Source organism: Mustela putorius, unplaced genomic scaffold, assembly GCF_011764305.1.
Source record: "Mustela putorius furo isolate JIRA1106 unplaced genomic scaffold, ASM1176430v1.1 tig00000083_pilon_pilon_pilon, whole genome shotgun sequence".
Taxonomy (NCBI): Eukaryota; Metazoa; Chordata; class Mammalia; order Carnivora; family Mustelidae; genus Mustela; species Mustela putorius.
Window position 1 is genome coordinate 40,547,419 of NW_025421273.1, and position 27,292 is coordinate 40,574,710.

At 36.4% G+C, this 27,292-nt stretch overlaps 1 protein-coding gene across 4 annotated transcripts in view; it reads right to left on the reverse strand.

The window, feature by feature from the left end:
• Window positions 1-13,567: 13,567 nt before the first annotated feature.
• The window catches only part of ARAP2 (ArfGAP with RhoGAP domain, ankyrin repeat and PH domain 2), a 173,989-nt gene continuing 160,264 nt past the window's right edge, over window positions 13,568-27,292 (reverse strand). For 3 of the 4 annotated variants that reach the window (XM_013062209.2, XM_045076340.1, XM_013062205.2), the window contains 2 exons: window positions 24,800-24,934; window positions 13,568-16,841 (listed from right to left, as the gene is read on the reverse strand). In XM_013062209.2, coding sequence (XP_012917663.1) covers window positions 16,458-16,841; window positions 24,800-24,934 — 519 coding nt within the window. In that variant the 3' untranslated portion in view covers window positions 13,568-16,457. The remainder of the gene's footprint in view (window positions 16,842-24,799; window positions 24,935-27,292) is intronic. The other variant, XM_045076346.1, reaches the window with a different exon arrangement.

Here is a 27,292-nt window from a genome sequence, read left to right on the forward strand (position 1 = left end):
GAACATCCAAATAGAGCCATTAAACTCTTAAATAGAAATAATAATAAAATCTGACATTTATTAGGAAAAATATGCATTATAGTAATGCAATTTGAATATGAATATAAAAATAAAATTGCCAGGAAATGGAAACATTAATAGCTTTTAATTTGAACACATTGGAAAGGAAGTTGGAATGAAAACAGAAAGTTGTTGAACTTATTCATAAAGAGCAAACACTAATTTATTCTAAGTTGTTAGTGTTAATATAGTCTGCAGCAGTGGACAAATCAATGTTAATTGAGTTCTAAAAGGAACACATGCAAGAAACAACTTTCGCTATTATTAACAGCAAGTACATATGAAAAGGCAGCATTGAAATTAAATACAATTTAATTAAGTCCTGAATATTTTTATTAACATCAAAATACTAGACACAGTGAATAAATTATATGCACCCTTAATGCTGATTCTTTTCTTTCCAAGACTTTATCATGAGAACATTTGAACATGGAGCAAAGTTGGGAAAATTTTTTCATGACCAACCTAAAATCCACCACCTAGATTCTACCATTAACATCTTACTATGCTTCTCATTCATACTATCTATCCTTCTCTCTATTCATCCATGAATTTTAATTTAATTTCTATTCATTTAAAGTAAATTGCAAACATCTCAACAACTTCCTCAAATACGTTAGCAAGAAGTTCGCTAATAACATTTATGTAAAGTGCACATATTTTCAGCGTACATTCTGGGTTTTGATAAATGCATACACCTGTCTAGTCCAAACCTCTATCAAGGGACAGAACATAATAATTCATCCACTTCACGGTCACCTTCTTCTCATCCCACTCAATTTCCATTTCCATCCAAGACAATTATTGTCATATTGTGACTTATAAGAAATATATATTTGGTCTTCATCTTTGTCTCTGGCACAGAGTTCCTAGAATCCATGGCATTTCCTCCAAGGACAGTAATAAATTTTCCTTTTGTTATGTTAATGACAGAATTTGAACACCACCTAAGGATGGTGGCTGGTTGCCAATGCAGCCAACCTAGTGATGAGACTTTCAGTCTCACCTCCTGACCTCCAGGGAGAGAGGCTGAGAATTGCGTTCAGTCACCAATGTTCAATGAATTAATCAAATATGTCTATATTAAAAAGACTCCATAAAGACACAGAAAGAGAACTTCCAGTTGGTAATCACATGGAGATTTGGGGAGAGTGGAAGCTCCTTGCCCTTTCTTCATACCTCATTCTATGCATCCCTTCTATCTGGCTTTTCCTGAGTTCTATACTTTTATAATAAACCATAATCTAGCAAGTAAAATGTTTTCTGAGCTCTGAGCCACACTAGTAAATTAATTGAACTCAAGAAAGGGAGTTGTTGGAAGCTCCAATTTATAGCCAATAGGTCATAAGCACATGTGACAGACATCCTGGTCTGAAAGATGGAGAACAGTCTTCTGGTATTGAAATTTTGACCTGTGGAAGCTGATACTGTCTTTAGGTAGATAATGTTGGAATTGGGTTGAATTGTGAGACACCCAGTGGGTATTGGAGCATTGCTCAGTGGTATGAGGGAACCACTTGCCCAACACATATGTTGAAAAGGGGTGCTTAGGACCCCTTTAACCACTCCTGTGATTTTCCACTACAGTGCTGCACATTTCTAAAAGTGATCAACTAAGTAAAAAAAAAAAAAAAAAAAATTATCATCTACTCAACTGTTGGACTTTTGTTTTCCAAAGATTTTGACAATACTTCCTCTTGATGAAAGAAAATTATTTCAAATTGTATTTGTTAAGTACTTATGCATCTTTCAAAAAGTTAAGTAAAAACTGGAATTGTTAAATATTTATTTAAAGAGAGGCCATGCTTAACTTGAAGATTGGAGCATTAGACACATTCCATCAAAGCTCAGTTTAGTTATCTTCATTAAGATGGTTAAGTTATCTTCATTAAAGATGAACTATGCTCACATTTCTTGTTCTTCACCTAGTTATCTCACAAACTTCTATCCTGTTTTGAAATTCCTGGCTAGCTCAAAACCAACCATACAGTACATACACAATAAATATTTGTTGAATGGTTAAAATGACAGGAAGATTGGGGAGGGAACTAATGTTTACTAAAGGTTTAGAAATATGACTAGCAGAATGCTACATATTTTTAAACTATTATCTTGCTTTAAAAAAAATCCTGCAAGTGGGGTACCTGGGTGGCTCAGTGGGTTAAAACCTCTGCCTTCAGCTCAGGTCATGATCCCAGGGTCCTGGGATCGAGCCCTGCATCAGGCTCTCTGCTCAGTGGGGATCCAGCCTCCCACCACTCTCTCTGCCTGCCTCTCTGCCTACTTGTGATCTCTGTCAGTCAAATAAATAAATAAATAAATAAATAAATAAATAAATAAATAATCAATCTTTAAAAAAGAATTTTAAAATCCTGCAAGTTAGGTACACTTTGCTAATGCCTTGTATGTGATAAATGCTCAATATATCACAATAACCTAACTAAATGGATCACTTATAACTGTTGAACTGTACAGATTATAATTTATACCAGGGTTTTAACCCCCGAAAACATCAGAGCACCAATTGGATTACCCATGTGCAACAGGCTTAACACTAATATTTTTTTTTAAAGATTTTATTTATTTATTTGACAGACAGAGATCACAAGCAGGTAGAGGGGCAGGCAGAGAGAGAGAGGGGAAAGCATGCTCCCTGCCAAGCAGGGAGCCCAGTGTGGAGCTTGATCCCAGGACCCTGGGATCATGATCTGAGCCGAAGGCCGAGACTTTAACCCACTGATCCACCCAGATGCCCCAACACTAACATTTTTATACCCACGAATTTTGTCTGGACCAGAAAAAAATAGCTCTAGAAACTTTTTATGAATATAGAAACCATTGGCATTGCTTATCAGTTATTGCTCCATTCTAAAAACTGTAAAAATCAGCAACTTTATTTCAGAGTCAGAATTTTTCCCACTTTAATTGGTAAGTTAAAAAAGCTACAGAATTTCTGATAAACAGAATACATAAATTTTAGTATTCCACGCTAAAAGCAATTCAATTTTAGTCTATTTCAGAAGGGCAATGGCAACTTCTAAGGATATGCATGTTCAAGACCAAGCTGGAAAATGAATTTTAATCAGAATTGAGGGAGACCAGATCTGGACATCCAGTATAAATGATGTTTTTATAGAACAAATGAAAGAACCTTTCTCAATTTTCTATTTAAGTGCCATTAACAAAGGGAGGGGGAGGGGCGCCTGGTTGGCTCAGTGGGTTAAGCCGCTGCCTTCGGCTCAGGTCATGATCTCAGGGTCCTGGTATTGAGTTCCGCATCGGGCTCTCTGCTCAGCAGGGAACCTGCTTCCCTCTCTCTCTCTCTGCCTGCCTCTCCGACTACTTGTGATTTCTGTCAAATAAATAAATAAAATCTTAAAAAAAAAAAAACAAAGGGCGGGGGAAAGCAAATAAAAAGGACAAAATGAGCAACTGAGTAAACAAGATAACACTAAACAAAAAAATACCACATCATTACCACAAACTGTCAGATAAAAAATTCTCAAAATCTGGAAAACATTTTCACTGACTGTAAGGCAGATGTCTGCTCATGTCTATGTAATCATCCAAGAAATATTTAAGTACCTTGTCCTGTGACCTAATAGGAAATCCCTTTAGGGCTGGTAGGTTACATTTAGTACCTTTTACAATGATTATTGATTATGAATGTCCCAAATTTGTTTTGCAGTAATAATTTAAAATGCGTATTGCCAGAAATTTATTATTCAAATGAAAGGACTGATAGGCAGATTATATCTTTAAACATAGACAACAACTCCTGGTGTTGGTTTTGTCAGTTGAATATTAGAAATAGTTCAAATGTTTCTGAGAGAAAACAAGCAGAGGGAGGGGCAGAGGGAAAGAAAATCCTCCAGCAGATTCCCTACTGAACACAGAGGCCCACACGGGGCTCAATCCCAGGACCCCTGGATCATGACCTGAGCTGAACTCAAGGGCTGAACACTCAACTGAATGAGCCATGCAGGCACCCCTAACAAAATTATTGATAGGTATATAATTATTGTCATTTTGTTGTTTTCTGGTTGTTTTTATAGTTCTTCTCTGTTCCTTCTTCTCTTGATTTATTTGTGGTTTGATGGTTTTCTTTAGTGTTTTGCTTAGATTGCCCTTTACTTATTGTGTATCTATTATAGGGTTTTTTTTTTAAATTTTTTATTTCTTATAAACATATATTTTTATCCCCAGGGGTACAGGTCTGTGAATCACCAGGTTTACACACTTCACAGCACTCACCAAAGCACATACCCTCCCCAATGTCCATAATCCCACTCCCCTCCTCCCAAACCCCCTCCCCCCAGAAACCCTCAGTTTGTTTTGTGAGATTAAGAGTCACTTATGGTTTGTCTCCCTCCCAATCCCATCTTGTTTCATTGATTCTTCTCCTACCCACTTAAGCCCCCATGTTGCATCACCACTTCCTCATATCAGGGAGATCATATGATAGTTGTCTTTCTCCGCTTGACTTATTTCGCTAAACATGATACGCTCTAGTTCCATCCATGTTTGATTTGTGGTTACTATTAGGTTCATATACAGCATCTTATGTGTATAACAGTCTATACTAAGTTGACGGTTGGTTAAGTTTAAACACATTCACAAAGTTCTAGATTTTTACTCCCTCCTGTTCTATGTCTGATGTACATTATATCATATATTACATCTTTCATTTTGTGTATCCCTTGGCTAATTTTTGTAGATATTTTGCCACTTCTTTGTTTTAACTTCCATACTAGCTTTGTAAATGATTCCTCAATTATTTTTATTATGTTTACCTTTGAAATTTTTTCCTTTCATAATTTTCTTCTACTTGTGACATTTTTATCTGCTTGAAGAATTCCCTTTAGTATTTCTTGTACTGCTGCTTTAGTGGTGATGAGCTCCTTCAGTTTTCTTTGGGGAATTTTTTATCTCTCCTGTTCTAGGTAATAACATTGCTGGGTAAAGTATTCTTGTTTGTAGGGTGTTTCATTTTGTTTTGTTTTTCCTTTTAGCATCCTGCATATATCCTGCTACTCCCTTCAAGTCTACAACATTGCTGCTGAAAATACCAGCTGACAGCCTTATGGGGTTTCCCCTCTATGTAATTTTTCTTTTCTCTTATTGCTTTTAAATTTTCTCTTTGTCACTGTTTTTTGCCGTTTTAATTCGTGGGTCTCTTCAGGGATAATTTTGTTAGGGGCTATCTGTGTTTCCTAGACCCAGATGTCTGTTTCCTTACCCTAATTAATGCAACTTTCAGCCATTATCTCTTCAAATATGTATTATGCCCCCCCCTTCTCCTTCTGGGATCCTTATAATGCTAATGTTATTATGCTCATTGGTGTCACAGAGTTCCTTTAACCTGTTTTCATTTCTTTTCTTTTTTCCTTTCTTTTTTTTTTTTTCCTGTTCAGCTTTGTTGCTTTACATTACCCTGTCTTCGAGATCACTGATCTATTCTTCTGTACCCTCTAATCTGCTGTTGCCTCACACTATTTTCTTTTTCTTTTTTAATTTTTAATTTTATTTACTTATTTGAAAGAGAGAGAGAGAGAGAGAGCATGCACAAGTGAGAGGAGCTGCAGGCAGAGGCAGAGGCAGAGGGAGAGGGAGACGCAGGCTCCTTGCCCAAAAGGGAGCCCAATGTGGGGATCGATCCCAGGATCCTGGAATCATGACCTGAACTGAAGACAGCTGCTTAAACCACGGATCCACCCAGGTGCACAGATTTACTCTATTTTCTTATTTTAGTTATTGTAGTCTTCATATCTGACTGGTTCCTTTTTATATTTTCCATTTCTTTTTTGAAGTTCTCATTGTGTTCCTCCACTCTTTTCTCAAGTCCCGTGAATATCCTTATTGCCATGACTTTAAATTCTTTACCAGGCATAGTGCTTATCTCCATTTAATTTAGCTCTTTTACAGTGATTTTGCCTTGTTCTTTGGGACATATTCATCTGTCTCATTTTGTCTAACTCTCTGTGTTTGTTTCTGTTAATTAGGTCAGCTGTGTCTTCTGGTCTTGAAAGTAGTGGTCTTGTGAAGCGGTCCTGCGGTGCCTCATAGAACAATCTCCCGGTCACCACAACCAGGCACTCCAGGGGTGTCCCTCTGTGAGCTGCATGTACCCTCCTGTTGTGGCTGAGCCATGATTTCCCAGCCAGCTGCAAAAACCCTCTTTGCCTGCGAAGGATGCACTGGGCCATGTTTTCTATCTGTAGTATTGAGAGGACTGTTTGCGCTGGTGGTGGTTTATTGGCGGACTGGGCAGCAGTCAGCCTGGCTGTCTACAGTTAGTCCCTCTGCCACAGCTGCAGGCACCCTGAATAGCAGGGCTTGCTCCTTGCACAGCCAGCTAAGAAGCTAAGCTGTAGGAACTGTGGATTTGCTGGTATATGGGTTTATCTATCCCCCATACCCAGGGCAGGAATCTTTCTGGAGTGGTGCTGGTCCTGCTGGGTATGGCTGTTCAGGGAGTTGTTTTGGAGGGTTGCCTATCAGGAAAGGTAGGTTAGATGGTGTAGGTTGGCAGGGGAACATGGGGGTAGGGCACCTGGTCCTGCTAGCAAGGCTGATAAAGTGTGTTATGCTGGCTTTCACAAGCATTCTATCTATCTAGGCTGGGGGAGGGGAAGAGAAAATACCAGCTCTCAGTGCTTTTGTTCCTGGAGAAATCTCCTGCAGATCCCTGTCCCTCCAGCACAGGTTCTGAGATTAGTCAGTATATTGCCTTCACATAATACCCTGGGCTTTTCAAACTGCTGCTTCTTTGCAGTCTCTTGAGCCAAGTTATTTAGTATGCTGGTTTTCAAGGGCAGGAACAGTTTATGGGGATTCATCTTTGCTTCCAAGGGTAAGCCCTGTTACCAGGGAAAGCTCCTGGGAGCAGGGCCCTGCTTCTCTTTCAAAGCCAGACATTATGGGGATTCATCTTTGCAACAAGGGTCCCTGATACCAGGGAGACCGGGAGCAGGGTCCGTCTTCTCTTTTCCCCGTGCTTGTTATGTTCTTTTCTGTTTGTGGCTAGTCGTGGGAGGAGTTTGTTTCTCATTCACCTCTCCACCCCTCCTAACATTTTTCATGTGCTCTCTCACTGTGATTGAAGTTTAGCTCTGCCAGTCTTCAGGTTATTTTCAGTTAATCACATCGACGTAGCTCTTATTTTGGTGTGGCCACAGGATGAGATGAGCTCAGGATCTTCCTACTTTGCCATCTTCCCAAAACTTTTTTTTTTTTTTAAATAAACTATTCCATCAACGTATTGCCTTGAAATTAAAGGTTATTTCAAATGTAATTTTAATATAAACTGTATCTGAATATAAACTATATCTAAAATTCTTATGTAGTTATTCTGTATCACAATCTTTTGCTTTTACTTTTATTAAGCTTTTGAATATTAATTCTAGCATAGTTAATATACAGGTTATAATAGTTTCAAGTGTATAATATAGTGATTCAACATTTCTATACATTACTTGGTGCTCCTCATTTTTTTTAGTTTTAAAGATTTTATTAATTTGTTTGACAGAGAGAGCAGTCAGAGGGAGAGGGAAAAGCAGGCTTCCCACTGAGCAGGGGCCTGAGGTGGGACTTGATCCCAGGACGTCAGGCAGATGCTTAACCAAGCCACCCAGGTGCCCCATGATAAGTGTGCTCTTTAGCCCCCATCACCTGTATTTCACCCATTCCTCCACCCTCCTCCCCTCTTGTAACCATCAGTTTGTTCTCCATAGTTAAAAGTCTGTTTCTTGGTTTATTTCTCCTCCTAACCCCCCATTTGTTTTATGTTTTAAATTCCACATGAATGAACTCATTTGTCTTTCTCTGTCTTTGTTTAACATAATACTTTCTAGCTCCATCCATGTCATGGCAAATGGCAAGATTTCATTCTTTTCTATGGATGAATCCTGTTCCACTGTACACACACCACACCTTCTTTAGCCATTCATCTATCTATGGACACGGGAGCTGCCTCTCTAATTCGGCTATTGTAAATAATGCAATAAACACAGGGGCGCATCTAATCTTTTTAGTATTTGTATTTTGGGGAGTAAATACCTAGTAGTGTGAAATGTGAATTGTAGGGTAGTTCTAGTTTCAGGTTTTTGAGGAAACTCCATACTGTTTTCCATACTGTCTGTACCAGTTTGCATTCCTACCAATAGTGTACAAGGATTTCTTTTTCTCCACATCCTTGCCAACACTTGTTTCTTGAGTTTTTTATTTTAGCCATTTTGACAGGCTTGAGGGGATATCTCATTGTGATTTTGATTTACACTTCCTTATCATAACTAATGTTGAGCATTTTTTCATGTGTCTCTTGGCCTGTATGTCTTCTTTGGAGAAATGTCTGTTCATGTCTTCTGACCATTTTTCAATGGATTATTTGTGGGGTTTTTATGTGGTAGGTTGCCTAAGTTCTTTATACATTTCGAATACTAACACTTTATTGGTAACATTTGTGAATATCTTCTCCCATTCAGTAGATTTTAGTTTTGTTGATTATTTTCCTTGGCTGTGTAGAAAATTTTATCTTGGTGCAGTCCCAGTAACTTATTTTTGCCTTTATTTCCCTTGCTGGAAGAGATGTATCTAGAAATACGTTGTTATGGCCAATGTTAGAAAATTTACTGCAGGTGCTCTCTTCTTAGATTTTTATGGTTTCAGGTGTGATATTTAGATATTTAATCTATTCTGAGTTTATTATTATGTATGGTGTAAAAAAAAAAAAAAAAAGGTCTCATTCTTTTGCATGTGGAGGTCCATTTTTCCCAATACCATTTGTTTTTTTCTCATTGCATATTCTTGCCTCTTTTGTTGAAGATTGACCATATAATTGTGGGTTCGTTTCTGTGCTTTCTATCCTGTTTGATTGATCTGTGTTTTTGTGCCAGTACCATATTGTTTTGAACCCTACAGGTTTATAGTATAACTTGAACTCTGAAATTGTGAAGCCTCTAGTTTTTTTTTGTTTTGTTTTGTTTTTGTTTTCTTTTTCAAGATTGTTTTGTCTGTTCAAAATCTTTTGTGGTTCCACACAAATTAGGATTGTTTGTTCTAGTTCTGAGAAAAATGCTGGTGGTATTTTGGCAGGGATCACATTAAATGTGTAGATGACTTTGGGTAGTATGGACATTTTAACAAAATGTATTCTTTCAATCTATGAGCATGGAATAGCTTTCCATTTTTTGCATTGTCTTTAATTTCTTTCATCAATATTTTATAGTTTTCAGGGGCACCTGGGTGGCTCAGTTGGTTAAGTGTCTGCCTTCGGTCAGGAGGATCCCAGGGTCCTATGATTGAGCCCTACACCAGGATCCCTGCTTGGTAGAGTCTGTTTCTTCCTTGGCATCCCCCACCACCACTTGTGCTGGCTCTCTTCTCAAATACATAAAATCTTTTTAAAAAATATTATATAGTTTTCTGAGTACAGGTCTTTGGTTAACTTTTTTGCTAGGTATTTTTGGTGTGACTGTAAATGGACTGCTTTCTTAATTTCTCTTGGTTCATTATTAGTGTATAAAAGTGCTATGAATTTCTGTACATTGATTTTGTATCCTGCAGCCTTACTGAATTCATTTATCAGTTGTAATAATTTTTGGGTGGAGTCAGGCTTACTGAATTTATTTATCAGTTGTAATAGTTTTTGGGTGGAGTCTTTAGGGTTTTTATATATAGTATCATGACTCCTGCAAATAGTGATAGTTTTATTTCTTCCTTACCAGTTTGGATGCCTTTTATTCCTTTTTCTTTTCTGATAGCTGTGGCTCAGATTTCCATTACCATGTTGAATAAAAATGGTGATACTGGACATCCTTGTCTTGTTCCTGATCTTAGGGGAAAAGCTTTCAGTTTTCCACCATTGAGAGTGATGTTAGGTTGGGTCTTTCATATATGGCCTTTATTATGCTGAGAAATATTCCCCATAGAGCTACTTTATTGAGGGTTTTTAACATGAATGGATGTTGTATTTTTTTTGTTTACATCTATTGAAATGATTGTATAGATTTTATCTTTTGTCTTGTTGATGTAGCACGTTGACTAATTTAAATATAGAACCACTGTGGTATCCTGGAAATAAATCCCACCTGATCATGGTGAATGATTTTTTTATGTATTTGTGGGTTCAGCTTGCTAATGTTTTGCTAAGGATTTTTATGGGAATATTGGTCTGTAGTTTTTTGTTTTTTTTTTTAACTAGTGTCTTTATGTGGTTTTGACACCAGAAGGCGAATGCCTTTTTTTTTTTTTCCAATGCTAGACAGTGAAGTTCTACATAATATTATTTTTCCTGTTTTAGCAGAGAAAGCTCGTGATCTTGGACCCAATCAGGAACTGAGATGAATTGAGGTTGTGAGGCAGTTTTGACCATGTTCCGTTCAGATTCCAATTCATATATGCTCTGACCATATGGATCTCCAAGGTTTCCAACTGGAGCTTTTTATGTTCACAAGGAAACCTCTCCATGAGAGTAAATAAACTTGAATCTTTGTCTTCTTAGTACTGTAAGCCTACAAACTCTGCTCTTGAAGCCTTTCCAATGAACTTAGTAGCATACTGCCCTATGTTTCCTTATTCAGCACATTGTCTCAAAAGGAAAGCCAGCTGTAGTCAGTTTCATTCTTCCCTTTTTCCTCGGATTTTTGTCCCTTGAGTCTCTAATTTTGCCTCCTTGGCTACACAAATGTCCAAAAACTCTGATTTATCTCTCTGCAAAAAGCATCTCTCAATTTGATCAAAGACCAGATTATTTTCAACTTACTTCCTGTGTATAGATTCTGTGAATACCCCCAGAAAAAGAGCAGCTGTACAATATCTTGAAAGTTCCTACTTCCTCAGAGTGTTGCCACATTTATTCCTATTCATTTCAGCAATAGTCGGTACAGATTTTTTAAGATCTATTATTCCTAGCTCTTGGTAGGACCATTTTTTTTTTTCTTCAAGCATTCCTTATACCATGACTTCATTTATTTAGTATATATTTCAGTAGTGACTATAGGCTATGGTATCGACACTGTTCTAAGTGCTGGGAATATAGTGGTAACCTTAAGATTCTTCACTGACAGATCCTATTAGAAATAATTAGACCGGGGCACCTGGGTGGCTCAGTGGGTTAAGCCTCTGCCTTCGGCTCAGGTCATGATCTCAGGGTCCTGGGATCGAGCCCTGCATTGGGCTCTCTGCTCAGCAGTGAGCCTGCTTCCCCCTCTCTCTGCCTGCCTCTCTGCCTACTTGTGATCTCTCTATCTCTCTCAAATAAATAAATAAAATCTTAAAAAAAATAATTAGGCCATGAAAATGTATACTAATAAATATGTAAATTTTTAGACAGTGATAAGGTCTGTGATGTAAGAAGATAAAGGGGATAGAAAGTAATGATGCCATTTTATATGGATTGTTCAGAGGTCTATTAAGGAGCCATTTGATGGTGACCAGTGAAATATATGTATGTCTGGACAGCATGTTACTTATAGGGAATAGTTCATGCAAAGCTAAAGCATTTTCATGCATGGTAATTTTGAGGAGCAAGTATGCTTGTATCAAAGTGAGGGAGGTGAAAATTGGTGAGATGACAGAAGTAGCAGTTGGTACATTGAAACCAATTATTCCAGGCCTTATATTTATACTTTCAATTTAACAGAAATAGAAAGTTATTCAAACGTTGTTAGGAGAGACTATTTTTTATTTAAAAAGATTAATTTGGCTTTTTCTTATATTTAAAAAGATTAATTTGTGATTTGTTCCGCATAGTGCATCTTTGGTAATCATTCAGGAAAGACCATTCAGACCAAGCTAACGTGGAGTTTAGAAAGGCTTCTGAGCTAGGACTTCTGCTTGCACTCAAATGCCAACTCTGTTGATCATTACCTGAGTAATGTGCTTGACCTTTCGTACCCGAGTCCTAGAAAGGGCAGAGGAGGGTGGAATGGAAAGGATGAGGAATAGATAAAGAACATTAGATATGGTGGATTTGAAACGACAGCTGGGCACTCAGGTGGGAATGTAAATTACAGTCTGGAGCTCAATGGGTAGGTCCAGACTGAAACTATTTAGTCAGAATATGTACTCTATTTGAAGCTATGAGATTAAGTGAGTTCCTCTAGTTCAGTTATATAGAGATGAGTATCCAGTAAGGAATCCAAGACAGACTAATGAAAGAGAAAATCACATGATAGAAATATCCTGGAGACTAACGTTAGAATGTATTCCACAAAGGTGGGGTGATCAACTGTGTGAAATGCTACAAGTGGTGACAGGTGGTCAGGTACAACACCTGAGAAGTGACCATTTAAATTAGCAGTAAGGTTGTTCTGACCTTGCCAGGAGCAGTTAAAAATATCAGGAAACAGGGCTGAATGCAGAGGTTTCAGAGAGAAAATGGGAGGGGATAAAAAAAAGTAGCATGTGAGATAATTTACTGGAGGGGAAGGGGAGATGAGATCCCCTCCAATGAGATACAGATGTCACTTTTATTAGATGAAGGTTAGTGTTGATCCAATCTTAGGCATGTAGGATTATGGTTTGAAAGGACTTTATCTCTAGTCTAGTGAATACTGTTACTGAACTCAAGATCTCTCTGGGTTGTTCATTGGAAGGATTCACAGTATTCTCTATCAGGTGTGTGAGGGGTCAGCATCTTCACTCTGCTGGAATAGTGTTCTTGAGGTCATAGAACTTGAATCTTTATGAGCAGACCCAAATTATAATTTTGCTGGGCAAATTTTCAATTGTTTATATTATTTCAGCACTCAAGTTATCTGGCTAGTTGACTTCTAAGTAGTTACATCTCAACATGGCCTCATCTTCTCCATTAGTCATTATGATAGCTGTAAAATCACACTGTATTCATTGCATTGATGTTAGATTCCATCGATGTTAGATTGCATTGATGTTAGATTCTGAGAGGTGGGGTAACAAAAGTGTCAGAACCAATATGTATAAATATCAGGGAGTACTCGGACACCTATATTAAGATTTAACATAGAAGTGTGCTAGGGCTTTTATTAACAAAATACCACAGATGGGGTAGCTTGAACAATAGGGCTTTTCCTTACAGTGCTGGAGGTTAGAGGTCTAAGATCAAGATATTAGATGGTTTTGTCTGAGGCCTATCTCCTTGACTTGCAGAGGGCCACCTTCTTGGTCCTCACATACATGGCCTTTTCTTTGTGCATATACATCCCTGGTGTTTCTTCAAGTTTCTAAATTTCCTCTTTTTTTTTTTTTTAAGGATACCAGTCAGATTTGATTAGGTCCCGCACCAACTTTCTTTTAGCTTAATCACCTCTTTCATGGCCCCATCTCCAAATATTCCACATTCTGCAGTACTGGGGATTAGGTCTTCAACAAAGAGCTTTAAAACACAATTCAGCCCACAACTGTGATAATCTGTTTTATCAGTGTATATTTTTAAAAACCATGGGGGGAAAAAGAAAACTGATGGAGACAATTTGAAAATAAATAAGAAGTCTCAGGGATTGAATCAAAGGAGGTCTAGAAAAACTAATACATTAATAGGTAACATTTATTAAAATTCTATGAGATACGTGTGTGTATATGTACATATACACAAACACATATATAAATATATATATAAAATTAGTTATCACAAAATGCCTACAAGACAGGTATTACTCCCACTTCTCAAATGAGGACACTTAGATTCTGAACATGAATCCCATAATTCATAAAAGGTCTTAAATCTATAGAGCTATATGAATTAAGTTTACATTCAACATATGTAGCTATGGCAGAGAAGATAGGAATGTACAATATAACTTAGAATATTTGCCATAAAAATTGTTCAAAATAATAAAATAACAGATATAAAACAGATTAATTTGTTACCTAATACTCATTTGTTTTCCAGATGATTAGAAATCAACATGATTGTACACATGACAGAAAATCGTTCACATTATAAATGTAATTCTATTTTTTTGAGCATATGATAATTATCAAAGTCTTGGTACAAATTTTGAAAAGATGGTAAAAGTTTTAATCATCTTTTCCCCACTGTGATTTTCAAGTTCGAGAAGACATGAAAATATGTGAATACTAGTCTCTTCAAACAAATTTGATGCATTTTCAAAAATATTTCCTTTTGCAATAAACAGTTGATGTGTATTTTAGAACTATAAACTGTCATCTGAACAGTGCGAACAGTGCAAATTGACAGCTATTATAGTTAGAAACACAAGTCGAATTTCGCTCCAATTACTTTTGCTTATTTTTGAGTTTCAGTGCCATTTTCATAAATCATCAGGTAATGATTTGTTTAGAAGTCAAATATTTAACAGCTGTGTCTAGTAATTAACTTTAGGGCTATAGAAATGAAAGAGTACCATCAATATAGTTGTGTCCTATCTGTGGATATTCATCATTTAAAGTAGAATGATATTCATACTGACATATTTGGGAAAAAATCATATAGCTTGTTTGAAATATATATTCAAATAAGGAAAAAGGAAAGTATATATTCAAGTATATATTCAAAAAAGGAAAGAGGAAAGAAGAGTGGATTTATCTCAAAATAATCTTTAACTTCTGAAAACAATCACATTCACATGGACTTGTAAAACAATTTTAATTTTTATTCAAAATATGAGATGTCATCATTAGCCCTTATCTTACTCTTGAAAAATGGAGACAATTATACAGGAAGGGAAGGGAAACAGGGCTATTAGATTTTAAGCTCCAGTTTTAAAAATATTCAGATAAGGCAGGTAAAAAGACTCCGGATACTTTCCCAGTGTCAAACACTGTCATATGCCTGCTTATCTCATAAATATTATCTTTTATGAGGAATAATAATTTTAGATTTTTTTTTCCTAAATACCATTTCTTGCTTTAAGTGAAGGCTCCCCAGCAGTGCTAATACCTATTTCATAAACCGACCTGCAGTTTCTTTAAATCCAAATCGACTGGAATTTTTTTTAAGGAATAAATATACACCCACGGTAAACTATTGTTTCACTGCCAAATATAAGTGATCAGTATTTCACAATGAAGAAATTCAGAGCATTTAAGAGTATATTACTATACTATGATTGGACTGACCAAAGTATGGGCCTTTGTATAACAGATTCTGAAGAAGTCACCTGAAAAACAGGGGGGAAATAAGTGGTTGAAAGAGAGCTTCCTATATAATTTTAATCAAAACTCATCAGGCCTAATAAAATTCTTAATAAACTGATGAATAGCGCTGTTCCTAATGTGAACTATAATTAGACAGTATCAACTGTTGGAGGAAAATCGCTAACTCAGTTGCTGACCTTGACGTGGAAGCAAAAACAGAGGGTTTTCTTATTATTTATTAGGTACCAGGAGATTTTTTTTTTTCCCTTAAATAAAGAGACTTGTTCAAATGTGAACTGGTAGCCACCAAGAGTGGGATAAGTTATCCCTCACCCTAAAATGGCCACAAGCTGTAAACTTCCAGTTAATTCTGACACTGCAGAGAAACCTATTACCACCTTACTTAAAATAAGAAAGGAAATACCCAGTAAAACAACAACGATGAAAAAAATCAAATAACAAATCCCTGTGAGAGTGAATTTGTATGAAAACCATAGCAAGGAATTAAAACAAAATGTATACAGCAACAGTGCAAATGGCGTCCACACCAGGTACCATGCATCCAATGACTCTTCGATGCAGCATCCATTTCTTGTCCGCAGCCCCTACTGCAGAACTGAAGCGTCGTGAGTGTACTCTGTGGTCGTTCACCAACACCGTAAGCAAGCGTGGCCTCTGCCATTATTCATGGTTGTTGGCTGAACACTATCTTGGGAAACAGTCACTAGGCTTTTTTCTTACACAGTTTCCCATTAATGAGATTCATTCTGGTTCACAACGGATCAGAACTTAAGTGACCTCCTTGGTTTTTGGTTCACTCCTTGCGGTTTTTTAAAACTTCAATGTTTGATAGGCAGCTACTAAAATATATCCTTCCCCTTTTCAACTTCCCTTTCTTTTCCATAAGGTGGACCCTATGTAAACCTAAACATACACATATACGGTAACTTAATATACAGGGTTTCTCAAAGTGCAAAATGTGTTACATACAGTTTCGTAGGCTTCATTTAAACAAAGCATTTTATACAATACAGTACAGTTTGAGATTTCTGCTCATAAATTACACCATTCAACAGACTACTGTAAAAAGCTTCGCTGGCTCAAAGTAACCCAGGGTGTCTACAGTTGAACTGTACAAGCTTTGTTCAGACCTAAAAAAGCATCATCTTATTCTTACCACATATGTACATAGATATTTTAAAATGCTATTTAAATGCTTATGTATAGCTAGACAAATCTCACAAACCATGAATTTTACTGTTCAGTTTCTGGTTTGCACACACATAGTATACAATATTTAAAAAAAATAATGTGCAAAACTATTTTATCTCTTTCTGCAAGATCTGCTCGTCCTCTAAGTCTCTTGGAAGGGTTCTGGTCCGCTGCAGCACCACGCTAAGTTCTTCAATTACCCTTGACGGTAACTTACTATCAGAGTCCAAAGCAGCTTTGCCATTCCTGTCCTCAGTCTTCCTCAATGTCTTGAGGCCTTTATGGCTTTTTTGTTGCCCAGGAAAGACTTCAGCCTCTGTGTCCTCCAGACAGTTGAAACTCCGATGTTTTCTGGTTCGAGTTCGAAGTTTCTCATCCTTGTGCTCCAGGCAGTGGGCCACCATGGAGGCTCTCTCCTTCAAGCTGCTATCCCCCAACTCTTGATCCCGCTTTTCACTGACCCTCAGCCTTTCCAGTTCTGCTCTGGCACTCTGAAAAGAAAATACAACATCTCATAGGAAAGCAAGACTTGGTACAAGGTAAGTTTAAAAGATTCATGCCATGTAAACGTGGATGCCTCTCATGTTCGTGCTCATTGTCATGACTGAGGTCTTAACTTTGACAGAACTGGCACGTTGGAGTTTTCTAACCAAGAAAGCAATACAGGCATCTTAGAGCTACAAAAATCAATTGAAAGGTAGACCATGGAAATGCATTTTAACATGCATTTAACATACAGCTTCAAAGAAGTCTCTCAGATTACTTATTCAGATTGTTTCTCATTTCAAACCTGCCTCCTCCAGGTCATTTCTGCCTGAATGTGTCATATGCTTGTGTTATCTGTAATTCCTATGGTATCCTGTCTGTGGACACAGGATTTGGGGACATGCTCTATATTTGCATTACAGCCTCTTCTTTGAAACTAACAGTACATAGTAGCATATTGAAAATGCTGAGAAGTTCTATGGCAGATCTGTTTAACTTCTTTCTATGTTTTTCTCTTCCTCCCACACAATCCCTATTAGAATCCCACAGATACATTCCTGAAAATGTGGAAAAATACATAGATATGTATTAAATCCGCTTCTGAATCCAAGGATTAGAGTTCACATTGGTTCTGCGGGCTATAAAGGTGCATTTTCCTAACTAGTGTTCAGAACGTCTTGTGACTGGGAAATTTCGGGCATACAGAACTTCCATCAGATTATCATAGGGATGAAAATTTAATCAAGTATAAGATGTGAGGACAAACAACAGAGAATCAGAAGCATATAGCAGATGGAGCCACAAGGGAAGGATACCCAATAAACTGGATCAGGGTGTAGATGGAGTGGAAAGAGAAAAGTTATTTTTTCTTTTCACAAGAAGCAAGAACTGAAGAAACATCTCCAGAAATTTCCCCAGTAAGAACTGCAAAGCCTAGAAAGCAAAAATCTGAAGGAGCACTTAAGTTACGGATATTGAAAGAAAATGTAATGAAAATGGTAATATAAAATTAAGTATGAAATTGTGAGTAGCATAAACAGTAAAGATCTTCCATGTAGTAATGTTTACAAGATATCACCCCACAGTTCTCTACTTTACTCTATGGCAGTTATCTAATGTGATTATTTGAATGCCCTGCTAGAAAGACTCCAGGCAAGCAGGGTGTTTGTCTGATATGGTCACTGAAATGTGAGCCTAGTACAGTGCCTGCACTTAGAAAGTGATCATTAACTTATTAAATAGTGAATAAAGAAAGGTCTAAAATTTTTCAAACATGTAACACTGTTATTTTCCTAAATTCCATCAAATCCAGATGTGGAATTGAAACATACAAATTCAGGCTGAATACAAATATTTTCACAAATGTATTTTATGCATTTTTGTAACTTGCAATTTTCAGATAAAATTATGATTGTAACTGTCAAGTAAAAACTGATAAAATACTTAGTATCTAGCTTAATTCCAAAGTTTCGTTTAAATATGTTAAAATGTTGAGAAATTGGTAATGCTTGCATAATGTGAATGTAACCATTGCCATTGAAGTTTATATACTTAAATATGGTTAAAATAAACAGCTTCATGTTACATATACTTCACTACAACAAAATAAGCCCTCTCCTGCAAAAAATGAAAGATTATTGAGAATGATGGCTAACCAGCATAGGGCTGTGACTGAGAGTTTATAAATATTAAACAGGTTAAGTTTCACTTGACATCTCTTACCTGGAGAAATTTAATGAGCAATATAGACTTTTTTTTTTAATTGAAGTATAGTTGATACACAGCATTCCATTAGTTTCACGCATACAACATAGTGATTTGGCAAGTCTGTGTTTGCTCTAATCACAAACATAGCTATCATCTGTCATCCTAAACTGCTACTATATCATTTGACTATATTCCCTATGCTATGCCTTTTATTCCCATGAACTATTCATTCCATATCTGGAAACCTGTACACCTCCCACTTCCCTTCACCCATTCTGCCCATTACCAACCCACCTCCCTTCTGTCAACCGTCCATTTGTTCTCTGTATTTATGGATCTGTTTCTGTGTTTTGTTTTTTAGACTCTACATGTATATAAAATCACATCGTATTTGTCTTTCTCTGACTTGTTCCATTTAGCACAATATCTTTTAGGTCCATCCATGCTGTTGCAAGTGGCAAGATTTCATTCTTTTTATGGCTGAGTATTATTCCATTCAATACATATGCACCACTTCTTCATCCATTTGACTATCAATGGATACTTGGGATGCTTCCATAACTTGCTATTGTAAAAATAATGCTGCAATAAACATAGGGGTGCATCTATCTTTTTGAATTAATGTCTTCATTTTCTTTGGGTAAATACACAGTAGTGGAATTACTGAATTGTATGGTATTTCTATTTTTAATTTTTGGGGGAGACTCCATACTGCTTTCCATAGTGGCTGCACTATCTTGCATTCCCACCAACAGGGAAGGTGAATGAGGGGTTTTTTCTCCACAGAGTGACATCTGCTATTTCCTGTCTGTTTGGAAACCAGCTTTTCTGACTGGTGTGAAGTGCCATCTCATTGCGTTTCTGTTTTTGTTTTGTTTTGTTTTCATTTTGTTCTTGACTGGCATTTCCCTGATGATGAGTGATATTGAGTATCTTTTCATGTTTCTGTTGGCCATCTGGAGGTCTTCAGAAAACTGTTTACTCAGGTCCTCTGTCCATTTTAATCGGATTATCTGCTATTTTGGTGTTGAGTTGTGAAAGTTATTTATATATTTTGGATATTAGCCCCTTATTGGGGATATCATTTGCAAATATGTTCTCCCATTTGGCAGGTTGCCTTTTGTTGGTTTCCTTTGCTGTGTAAAAAGCTTTTTATTTGGTATAGTCCTAATAATTTATTTTTGTTTCTGTTTCCCCTGCTCGAGATGTACCATAAATATGTTGCTAAACCAGTGTCAAAGAGATTACTGCCTCTGTTTTATTCTAGGAGCTTTATAGCTCAGGTCTCACACTTAAAGTCTGTAATTCACTTTGAATTTATTTTTGTGTATAGTGTAAGAAAGTGGTCCCGTTTTATTCTTTTGCATGTAGCTGTCCAGTTTTCCCAAAACCATTTATCGAAGAGAGTGTCTTTTTGCTGTTGGGTAGTCTTTTCTGCTTTGTCAGTTTCTGGGTTTTCTATTCTGTTCCATTGATCTATGTCTATTTTTGTCCAGTACCAAACTGTTTTTGATATTATACATTTGTAGTATATCCTGAAATCTAGCATTATGATATCTTCAGCTTTGATCTTCTTTCTTAAGATTGCTTTCGCTATTTAGCTTCTTTTTCTAGTTCCACATAAATTTTAGTATTATTCTAGTTCTGTAAAAAATGTTATTGGATGGAGCTCCTGGGTGGCTCAGTGGGTTAAAGCCTCTGCCTTTAGCTCAGGTCATGATCCCAGGGTCCTAGGATCAAGCCCCACATAGGGCTCTCTGCTTCGCGGGGAGCCTGTTTTCTCCTCTCTCTGCCTGCCTCTCTGCCTACTTGTGATCTCTGTCAAATAAATAAATAAATATTTTTTAAAAAATGTTATTGGTATCTTTATAGGGATTGCATTAAATCTGTAGATTGCTTTGGGTAGTGTGGACATTTTAACAATATTGGTTCTTCCTTTCCATGAGCATGGAAAAATCTTTCCATTTGTGTCGTCTTTGTTTCATCAGTGTGTTACTGTTTTTGGAGTACAGGTCTTTCATCTTTTTGGTAAGGTGATTTTCCTAGGTATTATATTTAGTGCAACTGTAAATGGGATTGTTCTCTTTTTGCTATTCCATTAGTGTTCAGAAACTCAGCATTTTAATAATATTCCTTTAATCCATGAGATGGAATGTCTTTTCATTTGTGGCATCTTCAATTTCTTTCAACAGTGTTTTATAGTTTTCAGAGTAGAGGTCTTTCACTTCCTTAATATTTTTTCCCAGGTTATTTTATTTCTTTCTGCTTTGTTATTGGTGTATAAAAGCAGAACAGATTTCTGTGTATTAATTTTGTATCCTGCAACTTTACTGAATTCATTTATCACTACTAATAGTTTTTTAGTGGAGTCTTTAGGGTCTATAGTGATTTTACAAATCATAGTAACAGTTCTCATTATCTTTCAACCATCAACAGGTAGACCTGGGGATTTTTTTACATGTAGAATTTAGGGGTCAAGTATTCATGTGGCGAATGCTGAAATTTTCAGTAAACCTTAATATTAGCCTAAGGGATGTAATCTTTTACAAAGATGGAGAGAGGTGCTGACAATGACCTAGAGTCAAGAGGATTGGGTGGGGAAGGGTGCATGGGTGGCTCAGTCAGTTAAGCATCTGACTCTTGATTTCAGGGTCATGAGATCAAATCCTATGTTGAGTTCTGGGCTCAGAGGGGAGTCTGCCTGATGGTTCTCTCCCTCTTACCCCCTCCCGTCTCAAGACTCTTTCTCAAATAAATAAAAACAAACAAACAAACAAACAAATAAATAAATAAAATGTTTTTTTTAAAAAGTTGAGAAGATGGGGCAGTGAGGCTTTGAATGAACATTATGGTGTGCTAGAGCACCTTTCATGCTGTGGGGAAAGAAAGACATAGTTTATGTGTTACACTGTTCTTAAAGGATAAGACATTAATAATTTAAAAAGGATAAGTAAGTTATAAAATTAGAGGAGTGAGAGATAACATGGTCCAGATAATGACTGTTTGTCAGAGACTGTTTACAGAAAAGTAGTTATTTGAATGGGAAGGCCAAGGTGAGCAGTCCCTCTCCCTACAGAGAGTAGTTCCTATGTCACAGGCAGAACATGATGCAGGAATGTGTTCACAGAGCAAATGACTCATGTGGCTTTCGTCTGTGCCAACATCTATTTTCCATTATATCCAAATGTAGGCCACTGGTTTTGGTAGCCTCAGAATACCAAAACGTGCACTGACTATGATGTGGATTGCAGCAGAAATCCTCTTAAATAATTTTCACTATTAAACTCACTGTCTTAGTTGATAATCTCCATGCTATAAAATATAATCCTATCAGTAATCCTCATGATACTGGTTTAAATGCATTATTCACAGTAAATAAACATTATGATTATTTAACTATAAAGTATATTATATTTTAAGACACAGACATAGAAATGCAAAGAAATGCCAATATGCCCAATAAGTGGGAATTTGGAATGGATGCCATGTTGGCCTGTCTGGATCCAATGTGCCTCTTTACATGCTCTAGGATGGGGGCAGAGGAGAGAAGCATGCAATGGGTATGATTCTAGGTCACCACTTTCTGCTGGAACTGCATCATTCTTCTTTTTTCATTGTTTTTGGTTTATAGATGACAAAAATGACAATTTTGGAAAAGAGCAAATTATCCCATATTGTCTTCCAAGTTCCTAGTTATTTTTACTCAAATGTTAACTGTACACTAGGCATTATTCTAATAAATCCTAAAGTATGGTATCACTGACTCATCACAATACCCCTAGAAGGTAGAGTCTTTCTTTACCCCTCCATGCTTACAGATAAAAAGGCTGAGTGCGATGAAGTTTGGAGTTACTCCAATTGCAGGTGGGACTTAGTGTGTGCATTCTTAAGCACTATGTTTGCCTCTTTGTGTGTGATTTTTTTTTGACAACTTACTTTCCCTGGTTTATTCAGCTAGCTCATTACTCAAGTTTAGAAGTTGCTTTTTCCAGGAAGACTTCCTACCTGAATGAGGTATCCTCACATGAATTTTAATAGAACCTCATGAAATCAAGACTTGAAATGGTATATGTGCTGCCGAAGCAAGCACAAGACTTGAAATGGTAAATTACCAAGTGGCCAAAGCACCAAATTTACCAATCTGCAAACATCTTGTTTGAAAACAATTCTTGAATATATCACCATTGATATGACTACATTTTTATTATGACTATATCCTACTTAGCAATATATATTTTGAAAGATTTATTTATTTATTTATTTAGGGGGGAGAGAAACCCAAGCATGGATCCTAATGTGCAGCTTGATCTCACAACCCTGAGATCATGACTTCAGCTGAAACCTAGAGTTGGATGCTTAACTGAATGCATCACCTAGATGTTCCCCATTTATCAGTATTTTAAACCATTTTTCCTTTTTAATTCAAAGGATCAAAAGTGATTATCCATTTTATAAATATATTTTCTTAAATATTTACATGACTCTAATTCTATAGAAAACATTTTAATGGTTAAATTTCTATTTTATGCTTTTTAAATTACCCATGTTTTTCCAACATTGGAACATGTAAAACTTTTCTTTGCCAAATTTGTTGGATCACCACATTTACAAAATTTACAAAAAGGTTAATTTAGTTTTGAATACTTGCAATTACAATTTCATGGAATTATTTTAAGAGCCTATAATAAGTTCTTTGTAGTTTGGAGTTCATCAGTTTTCTGATCTTAAGTAAGCTAAAACAGAAAAAAAATTGTCTCTGAAATTCTGAATTTGAGATTAGGTAAGAAACTATTATACTATATATTTAGTTATCATCCTAATTCTATAGTGGATATTGGTTAATGTATTTAAATTAAGTCCTAATAATTTATCTTTTGCTTTGCTCCATAACTGATCCTAAAGCAACATCAGGAGGAGCTGGGGTCCAAGTAAGGCATGTCTGCTCCCTATGTTTGTTGCATTTCTTCAAACTATCTTTCCTAATTTGGGTTCTTGGGAAATGTGACTCTTAGATTTTAAGATTCTAGATTAGCTGAGGAACCCATAACTGTGCAGAATACTTTTTTTTTTTTAAACCAAGAAAACTTCTATGTGTAGAAGGACTGAACAGGCGACAAGGCAAATAACCATTATTTTCACAACTTCTATCTTTTAGTGAAGAAGAATAAATAGGGGTAAATGTTCAAGGAAAGATCCACGTGGAAAAATATTTTTTATTTTTTAAAAATTTTTTAAAGATTTTTTATTTATTTGAGAGAGAGAGAAATCACAAGTAGGCAGAGAGGCAGGCCTAGAGAGAGGGGGAGAAGCAGGCTCCCCACCAACCAGAGAGTCTGATGTGGGGCTCATTCCCAGGACCCTGAGATCATGATCTGAGCCGAAGGCAGAGTCTTAACCCACTGAGCCACCCAGGCACCCTGGAAAAATATTTTTTAAATCTGATCATTAAATTAACTTCTTTTTAGAGACTAAAGGCATTTTATTTCTGTTTGCAAAGAAAGAGATCCAAACAGCTCAATCCCAAACCACAAGGAAATAACACCTTTTATGTGCTTTTCTTTTTTCTTTGAGGGGCTCAATTAAGGCACTGAAACATGCATTAATCCAAAGTATCTAATGACTTTTGAATGCAAACAGATTTTCTCCTTTCCTAAAGAGACTGAACTTCAAGTCAAGATTGATGCTATGTTCTCCCCACCCCGGAAGGCGAGAAGAAAAAACAAAGAGCCGCTTTCATGAAAGATGCGAGGTCTTTTTTATTGATGCTCAGAGATCATCGTGCAGTCCTTTAAATTAACTACGACACCCCATCAGTTCCCAAACCACTGGAATTTGATTGTGTTACTAGAAAGTCTAGTTACCATGGCTCCAGACATAATTGGCCCTGGGCTCACTTTAAGGATATTAAAAGTGAACTTGTAAGACTAATTTGAGGATGTGATTTACCAGGTAGACTTCTGTATACACGTTTAAAATTGCTTCGTTAGGTGAGGGATAAGAAAATAAGTGGTATTAAGCATATTTAATTGGATGCTCAATGACATTATTAAAACTCTTTAAGAAAAGTTAAAATATAAAACTTAAAGAAGGAGCATAGGGTTACTCATAATGTTTTCTTAGCAGGATGTGATTTTTACTATGCTTTCCAAAGATTATTGTTGTGCTTTTGAAGCCAAAGACAAATGTACTTAATCACATTAAGACATAAGAAAAAATATGTTATAATTAATATAAAACAAATAAAATCCTAACCTACCTCAATATTTCTCCGGGCTTGGGTTGCACTTCTCTCATGCTGGATGGGAATTAGAGGCAAACCTCCAATTTTGGGATTTTTGGTTATAGACCGTTTTCGTTCCTTTCCAGCTGGTGGCCGTATATCATTTTCATGCTGTGGAAATACAATTTCTTGCTGTTGGTGTGTGATTTTATTACGTGGTATATCATGTTAGAATCACTTGGCTCCTTTTCCATATATCCAAATCAAATGATCTGCTTTCCACGAGAATGCCATTTGAAATTATGCTGTTGACTCTGACAGGAACACCGCTTGAGGATGTAGAACTCTTAAGTGAACAGAGCTTTGAGGTCTCAGTTCAATTTCTAAGTTTCAAGTACATGGCTTCTGTACTACTTATCAAATCAAAAGGAGGAAAATAATTGAGGAAACTGGCAAATCTCTTTCTGGGAAAAAAATACACTTGTCTGTATTTCTCAGCCCTGTAATCAAAGTAACTATGCATCCATTTTCTCCCTCCACCAAAGATAACTTTAGTGTAAAAATAATTTAACCCCACAGACCTCAATTCAACCTGAGGCAAAGCTATCAGAAAAATTAGCCTCATTTTATGACCTTCTGAAAAATGTTATTTTTTCATCTAACTGAATTCCAAAGAAATTACCTTGCACACAGACATTTATACTGAAAATCACTGTACAGCAGAGAATATGGCACATTTGTTCTCAACTTATTGACTACATATTCTGGCTAACTGAACAACTATAGATATGACTGGAGAAAAATTAATTATGCAATGGGGAGAAATATCCACTGATAAAAACATAAGCCCCTGAGTGATAAATCCTTCAGATATGCATATAAAAGAAAAACCTTAAAAGAATTTTTCTACTCCTCAGGGTAGATTAACTTTTCAGAAGTTGGCAAAAGCAAACTGACTTTCAGACAACAATCTATGAAAGAAATACAGAATACCAATTTTAAAATGATAAGCTTTACAGATATTCTGATGAAATGAAAATCTTTTGGCAAAGTATACAGCTAAATGCCTTTTCTTATGATTCAACACATTCCTGTCTTACAGTGTAATTAGTATTTTAATGTGTTTTATAGCAAAGAATTCATTTCAACTAATATTGACTGTGTATCCATAATTAATGGCAAGATTATATTGAGGGACATACTGCCAGACTTGGTGCTTACCAGTGTACATAATCTCATTTAATCTTCAATAATCCTACAGTGTAATCTTTATTATTAGACTGAGTGCATATGCATTAGATCTGCCCTTGAATTTTAGTGTAGCATTTATTTTGGTTCAGCAAATCTGTAGTGGTAGATTAGCAAATATTTCAGAGAGAAAGTTATAAGCTTCGTCATGCTATGTTTATGTCACAGCCGCAAACATGGTAAAAATAATTTTGATGTTATATAATTGGGATGTTCCCAACATGTAAAGCTTAAAAAAAAAAGTGGCAGGAAAGAACTCATTACCCCTATGGATTATGCTTATACTTGTACTCACTGAGGTATACTACATGTGCCAAATGATATTCAGAGAAATCTAAAAGCAAACAGTCTCAAATACGTATTTCTTTTTCTGAAAGGATATACTACGTTGTATATACTGGCTAATTAGTTCTTACCAGATTGATCCCAGAGGTATTTTTCCCAACATGCAGAACATTTTATCTAGTAATACATTCTGACACTTTATAGTTATTTATAAGTGACCTTAAGGGTCCTTCTGCTGATGGATCATAGAGCTGAAGATCATACTTTCATTATTATAACCAGTGATCACACCCCAAAATCTTCAGTTCTCTCACCCACTTTCTATTTCTTCCCACCCACCCAGCTTTGAGGCATAACTGACAATACACAATGTGATGATTTGATCTATGTACACACTGTGAAAGGATTCTCCTCCATCCCGTCAATTAAGACATCTATCATCTATTTTGGTGAGAACATTTAAGTGCTACTCTTAACAAATTTCAATGATACAGTTATAGCATTATCAACTATTTCAACAGTGACCATGTTCTACATGAGCAACTCAAACCTTGTTCGTCTTACAGCTGAAAGTTTTTACCCTTTTGCCAACCCTTCCCTGTTTCCCCTACCCACCCAGCAACACCTTTTCCACTGTTTCTAGGAGTTTGACTTTTATTTTTAGATCCCACATATAATACTGCAATCTTTGCTTGTGTGGCTTATTTCACTCAGCATAATGCCGTCCATGTTCACCCGTGTCATCACAGATGACAAGCGTTCTTTCTTATTTAAGGATGAATAATATTTAGTTGTGTGTGCCCTCTCTTTATCCATTCATCCTTGGACTTATGTCATTAGACATGATCCAAGGTCATTTTTATACCTTTGCAATTTGAAAAATGCTGTAAGGACTTGAGTTTGCCTCTTACTCCTTCTGAGCTTGACCTCTTACCTTTCTAGCTAACAATTTAGTTTCATTCACTTCTTTGGACTCCTTGAGACCTCCAATCTATT